General features: G+C 45.6%; 1 protein-coding gene across 1 annotated transcript; it reads left to right on the top strand.

The window, feature by feature from the left end:
* Positions 1-3,472: 3,472 nt before the first annotated feature.
* Positions 3,473-16,124, top strand: hyal4 (hyaluronidase 4). The gene is made up of 4 exons (XM_029427065.1): positions 3,473-3,594; positions 10,187-11,176; positions 12,789-12,878; positions 13,430-16,124. Exons 2-4 carry the CDS (start codon positions 10,220-10,222, stop codon positions 13,919-13,921), a joined length of 1,539 nt encoding a protein of 512 aa, XP_029282925.1. The 5' UTR covers positions 3,473-3,594; positions 10,187-10,219; the 3' UTR covers positions 13,922-16,124.
* The last annotated feature ends 2,474 nt before the right edge of the window (positions 16,125-18,598 follow it).

The raw sequence follows: 18,598 nt of genomic DNA, 5'->3' as shown, positions 1-18,598 counted from the left end.
GGCCTGTAAGGAAATCTGCATCATCAGCAGCAGTGAGGCGTTCAGGGGATCAAACCAGCAGCAAGTAGTACACATCCTCCTGAGCTCCAGCAGTGAAAGAGAAGCAATCGTTCAAACAGTCGATGCTTCTTCTGCAACAACCGCACAAACCAGTTTTCACTTTCCGTCCTGGTAAGAACAAATTCAATTTCTGTCGACCTCCATCCTGCAGCAGCACGTCACACACACCAGACTCTGCTCCTTTCTGCTGAAACTCTCCACGTTATACGACACGTATCGAACGTAGAGCGACGCCGACCTCTCACTTCCTCCACGGGGAACTCCATGCCTCATTACAGACATTAAAGAGGATCCGTCACAACACGTCCATGTGTCGGGGCGGAGGCTCTGATGGGGACGCTGAGGTTTCTGTGCACGGGTGAATGAGTGGTGGAGGAGAGGAGGGGGGGGGGTTCATCGACGGAGGTGGTGGAAACGAATCTGCAGTCAGAGACACAACGCCCCCCCCCACCACCACCCACTGTGGGAATGTGGTTTTACCACACACACAGTGTCGGTGAGTTTTCTTGTGAGTTTGCATTTATTTGAATATTTGTGTGTGTGTGTGTGTGTGTGTGTGTGTGTGTGTGTGTGTGTGTGTGTGTGTGTGTGTGTGTGTGTGTGTGTGTGTGTTGATTCAGGAAGTAAAAGCTGTAGTTGTTGCACCTTGTCCTCCACAGAGCCGTGAGAAGCCAATCACACACGTCCAACAGAAGGAGAATGCGGGTGAACGTTCAGCAGTTCCCCGCCTGACAAACATAAAGTCTGCAGATGACAGTTTGCTCTACAAACATCAGGTGAAGGTGTGTCTGTGACTTTACCTCCCTCTTAAGATTCACACAAATCTCACAGGTGTCATATTGTCTTCTACATCCTTCTCCAGTGTCAGTGGGCTTTCCTTTTGTCCATTAAATAATGTAACATATATTAAACCCGACGACTAGATGTTGAAGAGCACAACCGAAATCCTTTCATGCTTTAACTAAAATGATCTTTTTAATCCCAAATCAAAGCTGCAGCTCCTCGTGTGTGTGTGTGTGTGTGTGTGTGTGTGTGTGTGTGTGTGTGTGTGTGTGTGTGTGTGTTGTTGTCTCATCACAACTGTTTACTTCCTCATCAGTTTACCAGCTGACAAACATTTGACTTTGGCTCCTCGGGCTCTTTAGATGGAACTCTGTTTGAAGTGATGGAGCGTCCCATCGGCTGCAGACAAGACCTTTGCATGGCCTGAGTGTGTGTGTGTGTGTGTGTGTGTGTGTGTGTGTGTGTGTGTGTGTGTGTGTGTGTGTGTGTGTGTGTGTGTGTGCGTTTGTTTTGTAAGGTGCTCTGGGAGCAAATTAGAGCAAATTGTAGCGGATGAGTTCAGAGAAGATCTGAGGGAGTCCCTGATCTCACACACACACACACACACACACACACACACACACACTCACACACACACACACACACACACACACACTTCTTGAGTCCTTTCTGCACAATTCATAGCGTCACGCTGTTAAAAACAAACGATGAATGTCTGAAACATAAAGCAGCAGGAAACAAGAACGTTTTCATTTATGAATTATGGTTTTGCAGAACCAAAGTTTCCTATATATTTGCACATACTGCACACATTTATTTATTTATCTTCCTTGCAAATAGAATTTAGTTCCCCGTCTTTATTTCTGGCTTAGAGCTGCTTGTACGTACTTTGTTGTACTCGCCAAATGTTTTATTTTATTCTAATTGAAATATTTGAATATGTATTTAAATGTGTGCGTCGGGTTAATGACTGTTAATCGTCCTGATCTGCAGACTGTGAACAGTTAAGAGCTTTATAAGACGACCTAACGAGTCACAACAGTTACTCTGAACTTTAACAGAAAGACGAGTTTGTAAAAGTTACTGGAGAGAAAAACAAACTTCAGATCCACCACGAGAAGCTTCTCAGCGAGGAAACTCTGTGAAGCTCATAATGAGTAAACACAGATCTGAAGATGTTAATATCTTAATTATAAGAGACAGACGGAGTCACGTTTCCCTCTAACATGATCATGTACAATTAAATATACAAACTTCCCACATGTGGATCAGTGTTCAGTTCAATGACATATTTACTCAGCAGGAAAACACACGAGCGTATTCAACAGAGCGACTCGCAGGATCGAGTTCACGGAGACGTTTGTCTTCTGGTTGTTAAAGACGTGGTGAGCCGCAGGAATGTGAGCGTCACTCTGCTGCAGCGAGGAGCCCGACACACAACACACACATCACACACACACAACACACACGTTTAAGATACTCGTGCACGTTTACTTTTGGCAGAACAATGAAGATATGCATGTGACAGACAGAGACTTGAGATGTCCTGTTCGAAGGTCGAGCGTGGGTTTAAAAGTGCAAACTGCAGCATGTGGACTCCCCGCGCTGCTCCTCACACCTCTCAGCTCCAGAGTTTTGTGTTTTAGTTACTTTATAGCACTTCCACGTCCAAAAGCTCTAAATGTTTCCTAAAAAGAGTTGCTGTAAGGTGTGGTGCACGTTGAACGCAGTCATCAGTGACACATTAACATCTTACTTTCTGTGTTTCTGCACCAGAAGTCTAATAAACGACTTGAATCTTCTTCTTCTGCACTTTGCTGTCGCATTAATACTTTTATATGCACGTTACTGCCGATCTTTAACTCTTCATGCTTTAGTTTGAAACATCCCTACATGCTTCTATAAGCAGCACTTATGATGCATTTTATTTTTGACATTGATGAACTTCAGTAACAGACAATGCGTCAGTGTGACGTGTTACACGATGTTTACACGATATTACACATCCTGTAACTGACTGATAGAAGTCGCTTCACTTGCACAAACACAAACTATTTCCCAACATTTGTCTCGTTCATCAACTAAAGGCACAATAAAGATCTTTAAAGGAAACAAAGTGCACGTTGCCCCCCCCCCAGATGAATGAACACGTTGAGCGCCTGACAAACAGCCGTCTCCACTTAACAAACACGTCACATGATCCAAACTTTCCCATATTCTCAACATTTTTACGATTTGCACTTCAAACATTTAACAGATTAGTTGACTGACGAGAAGTTTCCCTGAACACAAAACACGCTGAAATTAAAAGCCAAGTCTGAACCCCCCCCCGCTGGAGAATGTGTGTGTTCAACCACACGAACACACACATTCTCTCGCACGGACAAATGGAGTCGACAACTGTGTGTTTACGTCTTCAAGTCTGATGCTGATTGAAGTGGATGAGCTGAGGATCAAACCTCAGAGGAGCTCACAGGGATTTAAAGCCTCCCCCCCTCCCCCCCCTCTCTCTGCTCTGTAATCGCTGTGTTGTGGTGGTGACGCTCTCTCCTCCCTCCTCCCTCCTCTCCCTCTCCTCTCCGCTGTATATAAGTGTGGAAGGCTGCCTTGTGTTTCAGACACAGAGGGAATGAACTCAAGCCTGTGGGACGTACGGCGCAGAGGGCCACCATGACCCCTGCAGGGCCCCCGAAGAAGAGACCTCCACCTCCCCCTGGACTGCTCATTACTGCTCGTGTGCAGCATCTACAGGTGAGCTATTACACTCAGGTAGCAGGGAATGAACTCTTCTTTCTAGAGGAGAAAAGAGAGGACGGTGAAGTGTATTTTTAAACCCAGAGGGAGGAGGGGGGCCCCTGGGTGCTCCAGCAGGGATACAGCGTCTGTTTTGGGTGATGCAGGAAGGGGAAGGAGGGGGGGGGGAGCCCTCTGCCATGCCAGGAATGTTGCCTCACCCTTAACAATACCCTCGCAGGGAAGTTCCTCTAATGTGGTGCTACAGGCAATAACGCTCGGCTCAGACGCTGCACACCAGGAGTGATGCAGACGTTACAGTGAGGTGGAGCTGACGCTGACTCATACAGACAGTACACACGACAACACGGGAGGTCACGCCACACGAGGAACGCCAGTGAGAGCATCTGGATTAAAGTTCATCACAGGCGGGTTTCTGTTTCTGGGTGTTGTTTGTCAGTCTGGCCTCCACAGAGAGACAGAGGTCAACATGTCTGAGCAGCACACAGGAGTTCATCTGGTGATGCTCCGCCTGCAGCTGCTGCACAACTTCTTCCAACAGTGAGAAACACGGCCTCTTGTGATGTGTACAGATGTGGAGGATCAGCTGTGATGAGGAGATGTTTCAGCTGCACAAGGATGAAACATTCATGTAAGAAAGTATCTCAAACGTTGACTCAGTAGTTCTAGATGTATAATAAGTGGTAGAGATGTGCCAACATTACTATCAGAGGAAACTCTTCAAAGAAAGTAAAAACCTAAAAACCTGATCTTATACCTCATACTGCACTTACAACACACACACACACACACACACACACACACACACACACACTAACGCTGTCTTTAATGGCTCGTGTATAGTTTATACTCTTATCCAGCTTGATTTACATATTGATCTGTTCTTCTGTCTCTGAGCTGCTGTGAACCTTCTGGGATCAACAAAGACTCGACGTCTTCAAAGGTTCACGTCTCTCCGTCTCATTCTGATCCTCTTCTTCTTTACATGCGTCACTTTGTCACACGACTCTTCCTCAACAGGAAGTGTGTATGAATGATGAACAGAGACGACAGCAGAGTGATTTATGGATCAGATGTCATTGTTTTCATCCTCATTACTTGTTTCTTCTCCCTCTGAGGTCATCCATCTGTTTTTTCAATCTGACACATCATCCACAACTCACCAACTCGTCTCCGTCCTGGCAGAGCGTCTCCTCTCCAGGCCTCTGGCTCGGCCGCGTGGAAAGATTTCCGCCTTCCTCTCTGGCTTTTGTTGTCGGGCTCTCGTGCGAGGAACATGAATCACGACCACATTTCAGCCACCAGGAATATTTGCTTCTCTTTGCCCTGGTGGTTCAACCGGCGGAAAGTCCGGATGCAGAGATGTGATGCTGCGTGTTTGAAGAGGTGACGGAGGAAACATGTCTTCACGTACGACACCTTTCAACAGAAACCTTTCCAGTTCTTCTACATGCAGGCAGCTATTTGCAGATACAGGTCTGCAGCTCTCATGATGTGTGACGCGTCCGTGCAGCCACAGTTCAGAGGGACTCGTGACGTCCGGTCGATGTTGGAACACATTTATGTGGCAGATGGTGCATGTGAGAGAATCTGTTTTTTTGGCCCCCCGCTCCTCGGCCCTCCATCAGGAGTTCGGCTCGATTCCCAAAAATAAATCCCACAGAGGAGATGCTGCTGCCTCTCCCGGCGTGTGTGAACGTGCTCGTCTTCCAACCCACTTAGAAATGCCTCCATCAAACTGTCAGCTTCATACTTTCTCTGGGCATGAAATCCACTCATGTTCCAGGAGACACTGCTGTGAAATGAGCTCCTTTGAGGACGCTGTGGAGGAGGCGCTGCAGCACACTGAGCCCCACATCAAAGACAAGAACTGTCTCACGTGAACAGCTGATGATGATGATGATGAACCGATCATCAGCTGTGCAGAGTCACACAGAACCTCTCCTCCTGTGTCTTCATCCTCCGGCTCAGAGACGCTGCAGAGAGGCCGAACAACCGTCCGCACTACACTTCAAATTCACCCAGTTTTCCAACAGAGACACAGAAAATTTGACGTTTTCTCTCATTCTTGTTTTTGTTGAATGAATGCAGCTGTTCCACAAGAACCACAGACATCAACAAACCCTTATCTTAATCGATGGCAGACCGGCCCGCGGCTCCAGGCCTCTCTGGATAACTTTGACACAAAGCCAGACGTTAAACATGAAGTCTCATCAAGGCTGCGTCCAGCTCAGCCGCACACTGTGGCTGCGTTGCACTTTGTATGAGACGGTCCTCACCTGAAACACGATGACACGTTTTTTCGAGCACTTAGTCGATGTTGTGGTTTGAGCTCAAACGACGAGTCGATCAGAAGGAAAAAACAAGGTTTCTGCATTTTGACGATGGATTCGTCGCCTCAGTTCTTCCTTTGTCTCTGACTTCTGGTCAAACAAATTCATTTGTAGACGTCACTTTGGGCCGCCCGACTTTGGGTTTTGAATGTCGTCTGTGGACAGATGTAGGAATGTTGTGTGCTTGATTGATTGATAGAAGATTGATTGACAGCATATTGACAGATGTGGTTTTCAAAGAACAGTTGCAAGGAAACGCCCGGCATGCAAATGTGATTTGGTTTTAGGGAGAGTTATGTGCAACAAAGTGTGAGACTTTGCGTCTCAGACCAACAACCAAGAGGTTTTAGGGGCCGAAACCTAACCAAACCCCAGAGACGATGCTCAGAAAACACTGATATGAATAGTTTTTGATGAAGGTCATATGAGTTGGAAGCATTTAGTATTTTGAATGCCAGTTAAACAAAGGTACTCCAACAGAAAACCTATAAAGAGAATCAGAAACATGTCGATCATCAACTCTCGCCTTCAGCTGGACTGATATGCAGCCGTACGTCCACACATCACAAGGATCTGCTTCCACTAAGTGCAGCAGTCAAGTTATTTCCAAACCTACAGGGAAGAACTGGGAGCAGCACAAAGGAAGGAAAACACTTTGATTCCAAACCGACATAAATAAAACTGCCATAAACTTTATAGAACTTCTCAGGAATGCTAACGAACAGGAAACAATGTCTACTAAGTAGATGTAGGATTTTTATCTGCGATACTACGGTTTGTCGTACAAGCTTTCTCCACGCTAACATGTTAGCTTGTAAAGCGAGCGATGAAGAGGAAACACGTTAACTAACTCACGCCTCATGCTAACGCTTTAGCGCACACGATGTTAAGAGTCTAAAGCTTGAGCGTACATTTAGTTTAGGACAGTTGGTTGTATGCTAACACGTTAGCTTAAACGCTCTCAGGTGACAGAAGGTTCTGACTTGTTAAAGCTTTAGATACACATAATCAAAGAATCATTCGTTGCAGCCTCACAGTGACAGGCTGAAGGTTTAGGCTCCCTGCTACACAGAAGTTTAGTGTGTGAAATTATACATTTCTGATTAAACATAAAGTTATAAAAGTAAATAATCTTGCAAAATGAAGATCATTGTTGAATGTTACAATAAATAAAGTACAAGATGTCCTGAGAGTGAATATGAATTTAGAAAGAAGACGCCGCACTGAGAGTTTAACTTCCTGTTTCTGTCATGTGGGTTTCCATTTTCCAAAAAGCCACAAATAACATTTTACAGACAATATTTTGTCAACAATTCTATTTTTCAGGTTGTTTTCTGACAAACTCTTGCAAAATGTAGCATCGCAGAGCTAACTCACTTTCACAATGCTATGTTTGTTAGCTGTGTACATATCTAATGGTAGATAAAGAAATATAGGAAGCGTTTACCATTTACATTACATCTTGGGAGAAGCAGCGAGGAGCCGTGTGCTCTCTGACCAGCTGTGTTCTGGACGCGGAGACGCAGCAAACGCTGAACCTCACTGAGACATTTGGCAGCGAGGCCCGTCATTGTGGCCTGAGGCTTCGGCTGTGGGTAGAGGAGGACTAGATGTGGACATCTGAGGTCCTCCTTCCAATCCCTGGGTGTCAACTGACTTCCTCTCTGTGACCTCTGACCCCTGGTTGCCAGAACTATTAATGTCTCGGAGGACAAAATTCAGAATGTGGTCTAAATTCTTGTTGCCGTGGAAAGTGTTCAAAGTATTACGACTCATCCTCCGGGGAGAAAATCAACAGATCATTTCATGGAAATCTAACTAACGACTATTTTTATACCCATATTCAGACTTTCTTGATTAATTGAATTGGTGTCTTGTCTGTAAAACGTCCTAAAGATAGTAAAGAAATGCTCACCACAACTTCCCAGAGCCAAACGTCTTTAAATGTCTTTTTTTATCCGACAAAAACCAAAGATATTCAGTTTTACAATCACATGACACAGAAAAGCAGCAAATCCTCACAAATAAGAAGCTGAATCCAAAAACTCTTTAGTATTTTTGCTAAAAAGTGCTAATAGTTTCAGCTCTATCATTATTTCTCTAAGTTGATGTATAACTTGTACAGCTGTGATGTAAGACTGCAGAATAATGACGTTCCTGTTAGCAGTTAGCATTCATTTAAGCTCCTGAATCTTGACTTTAAATGTATTCAGTGGCAAATATTCAAATTAAAAATAGTCCACATGGTGAATGCGTATAAAAAGTCCATCCATAGTGTTGTAGGGGATCTCCAAGGAATCAAAAATGTCTGCTGGGAAATAAATAAAGATTTAATTTCTGCAGAACGTCAGTGTGCCAGATGTTTTAACAGACTGAAAATGGAAAAATTATCGGCTCATGCAAAAAGCTTTCAGTATCTTGTGTTGTGCTTCAACACTCGCAGGAAACACAGATGTGTGTTTACTCACAGAAGCTGTGGAGGACCAGAGCAACTGTTGCAGCTGGGACTTCCATAAACTTATCGAAACAATATGAAAACAGTCAGAGGGTCAAATGAAGTTGAGGAGACTTCTGCAGACTTCACACTGTCATTAAAAGCTTTGGGTTTAGTGCCTCTGTGGCTTATTCTGTCAGTCAGCGTTGTGAAATACTGCATGAGACACGTCTAGGCCCGGGGTCGTGTACAGCCAACCTCCCTGGGCAGGCTTCAGGGGGGGGGGAGACAAAGGGAAGACACGGGGAGACAAGGGGAGACAAGAGGAGACAAAGGGAGACAAGAGGAGACAAAGGGAGACAAGAGGAGACAAGGGGAGACAAAGGGAGACAAGAGGAGACAAGGGGAGACAAGAGGAGACAAAGGGAGACAAGAGGAGACAAAGGGAGACAAGGGGAGACAAGAGGAGACAAAGGGAGACAAGGGGAGACAAAGGGAGACAAGAGGAGACAAAGGGAGACAAGAGGAGACAAGGGGAGACAAAGGGAGACAAGGGGAGACAAGGGGAGACAAGAGGAGACAAAGGGAGACAAGAGGAGACAAGGGGAGACAAAGGGAGACAAGGAGAGACAAGGGGAGACAAGGGGAGACAAGAGGAGACAAAGGGAGACAAGGGGAGACAAAGGGAGACAAGGAGAGACAAGGAGAGACAAGGGGAGACAAGGAGAGACAAGGAGAGACAAGGGGAGACAAGGAGAGACAAGGGGAGACAAAGGGAGACAAGGGGAGACAAGAGGAGACAAGGAGAGACAAAGGGAGACAAAGGGAGACAAAGGGAGACAAGGAAAGACAAGAGGAGACAAGGAGAGACAAGGGGAGACAATGGGAGACAATGGGAGACAAGGGGAGACAAGAGGAGACAAAAGGAGACAAGAGGAGACAAAGGGAGACAAGGGGAGACAAAGGGAGACAAAGGGAGACAAAAGGAGACAAAAGGAGACAAGGGGAGACAAGAGGTGACAAGGGGAGACAAGGGGAGACAATGGGAGACAAGAGGAGACAAAGGGAGACAAGGGGAGACAAAGGGAGACAAAAGGAGACAAGGGGAGACAAGAGGTGACAATGGGAGACAAGGGGAGACAATGGGAGACAAGAGGAGACAAAGGGAGACAAGGGGAGACAAGAGGAGACAAGGGGAGCCAAGAGGAGACAAAGGGAGACAAGGGGAGACAAAGGGAGACAAGGGGAGACAAGAGGAGACAAAGAGAGACAAGAGGAGACAAAAGGAGACAAGGGGAGGCAAGAGGTGACAATGGGAGACAAGGGGAGACAAGGGGAGACAAGAGGAGACAAGGGGAGACAAGAGGAGACAAGAGGAGACAAAGGGAGACTAGGGGAGACAAGAGGAGACAATGGGAGACAAGGGGAGACAAAGGGAGAGAAGAGGAGACAAAGGGAGACAAGGGGAGACAAGGGGAGACTAAGGGAGACAAGGGGAGACAAGAGGAGACAAAGGGAGACAAGGGGAGACAAAGGGAGACAAGAGGAGACAAAGGGAGACAATGGGAGACAAGAGGAGACAAGGGGAGACAAGAGGAGACAGGTGGAGACAAAAGGAGACATGGGGAGACAAAGGGAGACAATGGGAGATAAGAGGAGACAAGGGGAGACAAGGAGAGAAACATCAAAAACAAATAAATCCTCATATGACGGTTATCGTAAATTAAAGAATGGCATATCTTGGGAGCTAAAAATGGCTACGCTTGATGAAGTTGGTTAAATATTCAATATTTAATTTCTTTCTCTTGCCTTCCCTCCTCAGGATGATTGACAGCTGCTCCTCCTGAACCCCAGGATGCCTGTGGTTCTAGTGGGCGGGACATCCTCCACCCACCACGTCGTACCTGTCGCCCTCACCTGCTCCTGGCTGCTCTTGCTCTTCCACGGCGCCTTCGGTCAGAAACCCGCCAAGCTGCCTCTGATTGGCCGGAAGCCCTTCATTGCCGCCTGGAACGCCCCGCTAGACATGTGCACCATCAAGTACAACGTCACGACCAACGCCGACCGCCTCTTCCACATCCATGGAAGCCCGCGTGCTGATTGGACGGGTCAGAACGTCACCATCTTCTACGCCAATCGGCTGGGCTACTACCCTCACTACACGCCGAAGGGGGACGCTGTGCACGGTGGCCTGCCGCAGAACTGCAGCCTGGACCTGCACCTGTTCAAGGCCTACCAGGACATCAACCACTTCATCCCCGCTGAGGACTTCCGCGGCCTCGCCGTCATTGACTGGGAGTTCTGGCGGCCTCAGTGGAACCGTAACTGGCATAAGAAGGACATCTACCGGCGCAAGTCGAGGGAGCTGACCGCCAAGGCATACGTCAATGTGACGGCGGCACAGGTGGAGGAGCTGGCACGCCGGCGGTTTGAAAAGAGCGCCAAGGCGTTCATGCAGAGGACTATCCAGCTGGGGACGCGCCTTCGCCCCAACGGCCTCTGGGGCTTCTACCTCTACCCCGACTGCCACAACTACAACCTGCACGAGCAGAACTACACAGGCTTCTGCCCCCTGCTGGAGAGGCTGAGGAACGACGAGCTGCTGTGGCTGTGGAACAGCAGCACGGCGCTCTTCCCCTCTGTGGCGATCAGGAAGAGTCACACCAACAGCATCAGCAACCTGCACTTCACCCAGCACAGGATCCGAGAGTCGCTGCGCGTGGCCTCGCTGACCTCGAGGGAGTACGACCTCCCCACCTACGTGTACCTAAGGCTGGGCTACAGAGACGAGGCGCTGGCCTTCCTCACCATGGTAAGAAAGACGTTATTTTCTCCCTTTGACTTTATTTATTTATATAACGCCTTTTGTGCAAAGTTGCAATACAAGAAGCTGAACAAAACAATGAAAATACAACAATGCAACGAACAGCAGGGTAAACACCGGGAGATAAAAGATTTAAATATACTTTAGTGGATTTAGATTTAGAGAATGTTAAAAAGATACACACGCACAACTACATATTTCACTTCCTGAGCGACGTGTTACCATGAAACGTCCTGCAGCGTGTTATCGTTACATTACGTTTAATTTTAAAACATATATTTGAAGTTTGACAGTGTGAGGGAGCTGCAGCTCCATGTTGCACAGCTGTTTGTGTTGAGCCACAAACACTTGAATAAACTTCACATTACTTCTGTTCCACGCCTTGGAAATATGTTGTCTGTTTAATAAAAACAGCAAAATCCTTTTACCAGCAACAATTACTCAGTTTCTTGTGTCTGCACGAAGACAGAAAGGAAAGCAATAAATATGTTTTCATTGAAAGAGCAGCCTGACCTCAATGAATCTGTTTGTTTAGTGCTCACACATCCACAGGATGTGACCAGCAGCAGCATGAGCAACAGGGAACTGCAGGCTGCGTGAGGAACAGCTGTGAGGTCATTTCCTGCAGACTGCAACACGGTGGGAAACATCAAGAGTCTCCTGCACCTCTCTGTGCAAAACATTTAGTTTCCTGAGTCACATAAACCAACAGAAAGCCTTTTCCCTCTGCAGTCTACCTTCACGATGGAGCAACGTTAAGTACGTTACAGTACAGTAAATACAGTCAGATGTTGTTCAACCTCATAATATCCTCAGAAATATAACATGGAGACAAAAGAGTTAAAATAATAAAACAATATAATTAAAACATCCATAAAACAGAGACAGATGTTATTTACCAGCGACGTCCACATTTACTCAAAGTGTCCGTAAATGGAAATACTTAAAGTTCCTCAAAAGTCACTTAAGTACAATAATTGTGTAAATGTACTTTTCTTTCAGTCATTCATCCTCTGAGTGTGTTGTGGAGAAGCTTTGTGAGACATATTATCAAACTAATGCAACTTATACGAGAAGGTTTAAACTCCTCAACATATATAAACATGAGTCTGAGCTCTGCTGCCACCTGCTGGACATCCACAGAGCAGCAGCTCAGATACAAACTCAGCATCCTGAAACTGCACGACCAGAGTTTAGAAATCACCTGAAACACATCTTAGTGCTGCAGATACAGAACATCTGGAGAACATCTGGATCTTTGCTTTCTTTAATATTTGAGAAATACCTTTTTGCTCAACATAAATATTCTCTCTAATCTTTTTGTGCACGTTACAAATGAACTGCATTCAATAACTATGACATGCAGATCCATTCTGATGAAGCAGAACGCCATCTTAGTTTACTTTGATTTTTGTTTCATTAAAATGCTTCTTGTGCTTCCACTTGTTATTTGTAAAAAGTGAAATGTTATTGACTCTCGGCCCGGTGTTGTTAAAGTAAACGTGTGTGTGTGTGTGTGTGTGTGTGTGTGTGTGTGTGTGTGTGTGTGTGTGTGTGTGTGTGATGGCCCTGTGATGTGACGTCTGTGTGTTTCCTGCAGAAAGACTTGATCCACACCATCGGGGAGAGTGCTGCTCTGGGAGCTGCAGGGTTCGTCATATGGGGGGATCTGAACCTGACCTCCTCCAGGGTGGGTGTCCTCTGCCAAACAATCCCCCAAAATCTGTCCCCTCTCTTACTTTCTCTAAAACACACTTTTCTAATTGCCGTTGAGACGGATGAAGTCTGTGGTTTGTTTTGGACTCCTAACAAACCGCAGCAGTGAATAGTCAGACAACAGAAACATCATGTGGTCGCTGCGTGTTCCTGAAACCACGCTGACATTTTGAAAACGATGTGTGTGTGGCCAGCAGGGATCCTGTCTGCATGGAGGAGAGTTCATCCAGAGAGTCTCAGAGACTAGATCATGCACTGACACAACAGTTAAAGATGCATCAGTTTGTTTCAGCCACTAGGGGGCAGACACACAGCCCGGACATACTATCACCTTCTAACATGAAGAAGTCAATATCCACTCTCCTTATAGATCTGATTTGGACATTTGTCAACAACTGCTTGGTATATTTGCAGTCAGTCAACTATTTTCATAATGTGAGAGAAAACAGTTTCCAAACCGCCCAGAACGAGACATAATGTGCCATAAAAGTAAAACTGAAGGAGTGAATGTGTTTGTTTCCACAGTATAACTGCACCAAGGTGAAAACCTTCCTGAGCCACCGCCTGGGTCAGTACATCACCAACGTGACGCGAGCTGCGGAGGTCTGTAGCGACTTCCTGTGCCAGAGTAATGGCCGCTGCGTCCGCCGGGACCCCCTCGCCCGTCATTACCTCCACCTGAGCGCCGCCAGCTACCACATCCAGCCCGCCAACGACGGGGACTTTGTCGTCACGGGGTGGCACACGCAGCACGAGCTGCAGCTGCTGACTGAGAGGTTTCGCTGCCACTGCTACGAGGGCCACGAGGGCGAGCGCTGCGACAGCATCAACAAAGTGAGGGAGGACGACGCGCCGTGGCCCCCCCACGGCGAGGAGGACGAGCAGGAGAGGCGGAGGACGGAGTGGGAGGACGAGCAGGGTGAGAGGTGGGAGGCGGGGGAGAGCGGGACGCTGCTGCACCGCTGCAGCCTTCAGCTGATGGGGCTGATGCTCCTGTTGGTCAGGACGGCCGTATGACAACACAGCTGTGCAGATGTTACTTCTCAACACTCAGACAGATGCTTTTCATTTAAGAGGGAGAAAGACTTCGGCCGGATCTGAACCCAGGACGTTACTGTTTTAGCTGATGCACCCCCCCCCCCCTCTTTGAAAGAGCAGATGTTGATTATCATCAGTGAATCTCGAGATATTCTTTTACTTAATTATCATGTTGGCCTCGTCAGTGAACACATCAGATGTGTTCAGGGGTGCTTAATAACTGCTGCTTCCATGTGAGACAACGAAAACAAATACTTCCATCAACATATTTATGTGATTAACAAACACGAGCTTCACACATGAACACAAAGCCAGAATAAATAATGACTCCAAGTCTGCAGCCCTGCAGCTCTGAGGCTGTGTTAAGGTACGAAGCTAAATGCTAACATGCTGATGCTAAGCGAGTATAATGTTTCACCATTTTAGTTTAGCATGTTAGCATGCTAACACTTGCTATGTAGCAATACACACAAAGTACAGCTGAAGCTGACGGGATGCCGTAAGTTCTGCCTATAAACCAAAATATTGGAGAAATTAGACTTTTAATCTGATGATGAGGATGAGCAAAGTTACTACAGTTAACCCTGAGGGGGGGGGGACATTTCACTCAAAACCACCAAAGACGACCTCATGGTGGCGTTACAGGAACAGACGGGGGGGTCACATGTCCGAAGGGTTCGTCCTCTGGGAGCCATGAACGTCACATTTTATGCTAATCTTTGCTAGTTTTGCGTCGCTGGAGGCCATTAGAGGAACGTCAGCTGACACACACACAGTCAGCTGACAGTGTTGAGAAGTTACAAACACTTATGACGGCACTTTACCAGGTTTCTGAAGGTTTCTGGTTGATTGTAAGTGAAGCTGAACTGGACTTCTGCAACAATCTGCACGGCCTCTTCCGCCAACAACTGCATCCGTTCTTCCAGGAATGTTAATAAATAAATGTAGATATTGTTTGTCAAAGTGTGGACGGAGTCGAGGATCGGATCCAGCTTCTACTTCTGGCTGTGGGATGATCCTCCAGTCTGTTGTCAGGAGGCTAAATCTATGATCTGAAACCAAAGGGTGCTGCTGTGCCACTCAAGACATGGCATGAAACTTAACGAGCTGTTATTTCACATTGCATTATACATGAAGTGTGTTTATTTTGTACTGTTGCTGACATTATACTCTTCTAGTACAGCATGTTGTAGGTGCTATTAATATCATCTGTATTCTACAGAGATTCCAGTACACGTATAGAGGATCAGGTTTGTTACTATATCTGAGCAGAAACAAATCAACAGTGTCTCCTGATGTCTGAAGCTCTGAGGCGGACGTGCAGCACTGTAGCTGACGAAACACTGAACAGGATGTAAGACGGCACACACTGTATCTACACGACTCAGTGGCTCTCTGTGGCTCCACGGTTCTGCAACGCCCACTTCTCACCAAAGTAGAAAGCTGCATGAAGCGGGTCGGAGGCCTTTGAGTCCAATACAGAGAAACGTTTCTCACCTGATCGTTGTCTCTTTTTATCTCTTTTAATTGAATTTGATCGGGAACATTTGAAGCTGGAGGCCGCAGAGCAGCGAACAGGAGGAAGTGTCGAGATGAGAAAACAATCGTCACTAAATGTTCCTCGCTTCTTCTGGAGCTTCAAACCCTCAACCTTTAGGTAGTCGGGTCAGAAAAGGCTCGTTTTGAACTTCAGGAAAAGTCGGGTTTTTTCACGAGTAGCGCAAAATGTGTCTTCAACCCAATTCATGCCCCCAGGAGCAGGTCTGTGTCCACTTTATGTATACACCACTCGTAAAACTCACTTTGAGCTCAGTATGAACCCACAAAGTGTTAGAGACTGGCGTCTAAAAAAACAAAGTGTTCAGGGGTCCGGGAGCGTTTTAAATCAAAGTGGAGGACCTGAGACCTCTTTTGGGATCTGGCCCTCCCGAAGCTCCTCGTGAAGGTCCAGTTTCTTTAAATATCGACATGCAGCGTCTGCAACACTGATCCTGGATTTAACTGAACCAGAACTTTCATCTCAAACCTTCAGGTGACGTTCAGGTCTGAAGAGTTTCACTTCATCATGATGCAGTTTGATTCCTCTGCAGATTGTAAACCAAATATGCAACGAGGACTATGCAACACATGGACAATGTTACCTGAATGGAAATGCACTGCAAATAAAGACGTTTTTTCAGAACACCTGATGTTTCTTTAGATGTTGTCTGTGCACATAGAGAGGATGTTGGCAGCCATGTTTAATTATCAGAGAAACAAGTGTGCCGTGTATGAGCAATGACTTTTAGTCTTCTTTGTAAAACACATCCTAAAGGGGGGAACAACTTTAAATAAACCTCAAAGTTATTCTGATCTTTTCACGTACAAAGCAACAAACCTGCAAACCTGCAACATCAAACGAGTTTCTGTCTGAGTACGGAGGACTGAAAAGAGGAAGAGGTCGTGCAAGGAGAAGTTACATTCTCTGACTTTCTCACCGACGATGACTTGTGAAAAATACCACACATTCAAAAACCTGCAAGTGTGAAGCAGATACGTGTCGACAGTGCAGTCACTCGTCACATCACTTGTTCCTAAAGGGTTGGAAAAGGGCAAAATCGATCACCTACAAAATATTACTGAGACACGTACCAACCAGGACTCAAAATGACCCCGAAGAAACATAAAACGACTACAAAGAGACACAAAACGACTACAAAGAGACACAAAAACACCACAAAGAGACAAAAAACAACTACAAAGAGACTACAAAGAGACACAAAACGACTTCAAAGAGACACAAAACGACTTCAAAGAGACACAAAAAGACTACAAAGACACACAAAACGACTTCAAAGAGACACAAAACGACTACAAAGACACAAAACAGCGGCTAAAAGATGCTAAACCAAGTAAAGTCTGCGTCTTGCTTCTGTGTAGGAGCCTTCGTGCGGCAAGGAAGTAATCTGACTAACTTTTAAATATTTATTTGACAAATCTTAAGCCTTTAATACTCTCCAGTCTTTCTAAAGTTGGACATTCAAACCACAGAGAACAAGAACAAAAGGCAGAACATTGAGTTATTGTTGAGTCACTTCTGTGATATGAAGCAACACTGGCAGAACATTATGAGCCCGGGGCCAGAAGTCCAAACCAAATACATTCCTCGTCTATAGACGGACACATAATATACGTTCTGAAAGTACAACCACTCCTCAGTACAGCTTTGTATAATTAAGCAGAAAGAGATAAAACTCACATAATTACATGAGAATGACTGTAAAAGGTCGTGAACTCAGCCGAGCAGCACAACCGGCTTAAATACTTAAATTAAACAAGTTACAACATGTAAAGGGCAAAATCAGGTCTTATTACAGGCCACACTGCCGTACAGCTAAAGAATACAAAACAGTGCTTTTAGGTACTGGTGCACTTAAATAAAATGTATTTTATATATGATACCATCAAACTATCTATAATTGTAAATGCATTATAAAGAATGTGTCATTTACCTTGAATCATATAAGATATTTGCTGCACTTTTTCTGGTACTTATATTATATATATATTACATAAGTGAGGCTGTGAGTGACATGTGAACAAAGCCCTCTGCACAAAGCTTCAGAATATAGAGAGGAATGAAAGTGGAAAGTTTGGTGTATGTAAGTGCTGCTGAAGTGGAGACTTCTGCTGAAGAGTGTGAGAAAAAGCTCCTTTAGAGAAAAGCTCCTTTAAAGATATGTATTGTAACATTCATACATGTTGTACACACTACAGGTGAACAGAGTCATACATGTTGTACACACTACAGGTGAACAGAGTCATACATGTTGTACACACTACAGGTGAACAGAGTCATACATGTTGTACACACTACAGGTGAACAGAGTCATACATGTTGTACACACTACAGGTGAACAGAGTCATACATGTTGTACACACTACAGGTGAACAGAGTCATACATGTTGTACACACTACAGGTGAACAGGGTCATACATGTTGTACACACTACAGGTGAACAGAGTCATACATGTTGTACACACTACAGGTGAACAGAGTCATACATGTTGTACACACTACAGGTGAACAGGGTCATACATGTTGTACACACTACAGGTGAACAGGGTCATACATGTTGTACACACTACAGGTGAACAGAGTCATACATGTTGTACACACTACAGGTGAACAGAGTCATACATGTTGTACACACTACAGGTGAACAGAGTCATACATGTTGTACACACTACAGGTGAACAGGGTCATACATGTTGTACACACTACAGGTGAACAGAGTCATACATGTTGTACACACTACAGGTGAATAGAGTCATACATGTTGTACACACTACAGGTGAACAGGGTCATACATGTTGTACACACTACAGGTGAACAGGGTCATACATGTTGTACACACTACAGGTGAACAGAGTCATACATGTTGTACACACTACAGGTGAACAGAGTCATACATGTTGTACACACTACAGGTGAACAGAGTCATACATGTTGTACACACTACAGGTGAACAGAGTCATACATGTTGTACACACTACAGGTGAACAGAGTCATACATGTTGTACACACTACAGGTGAACAGGGTCATACATGTTGTACACACTACAGGTGAACAGAGTCATACATGTTGTACACACTACAGGTGAACAGAGTCATAC

This window comes from Cottoperca gobio, unplaced genomic scaffold (genome assembly GCF_900634415.1).
Source record: "Cottoperca gobio unplaced genomic scaffold, fCotGob3.1 fCotGob3_290arrow_ctg1, whole genome shotgun sequence".
NCBI lineage: Eukaryota > Metazoa > Chordata > Actinopteri > Perciformes > Bovichtidae > Cottoperca > Cottoperca gobio.
The sequence above is the reverse complement of the archived record's forward strand: the minus strand, read 5'-3'. Positions and strand labels throughout refer to the sequence as shown.

Excerpts from the sequence above, each read along its gene's own strand:
- hyal4 (XM_029427065.1), top strand. The coding sequence starts at position 10,220 with ATGCCTGTGGTTCTAGTGGGCGGGACATCCTCCACCCACCACGTCGTA. Across the intron at positions 11,177-12,788 it reads CGCTGGCCTTCCTCACCATG|AAAGACTTGATCCACACCAT; the intron begins GTAAGAAAGACG and ends TGTTTCCTGCAG. Across the intron at positions 12,879-13,429 it reads TGAACCTGACCTCCTCCAGG|TATAACTGCACCAAGGTGAA; the intron begins GTGGGTGTCCTC and ends TTGTTTCCACAG.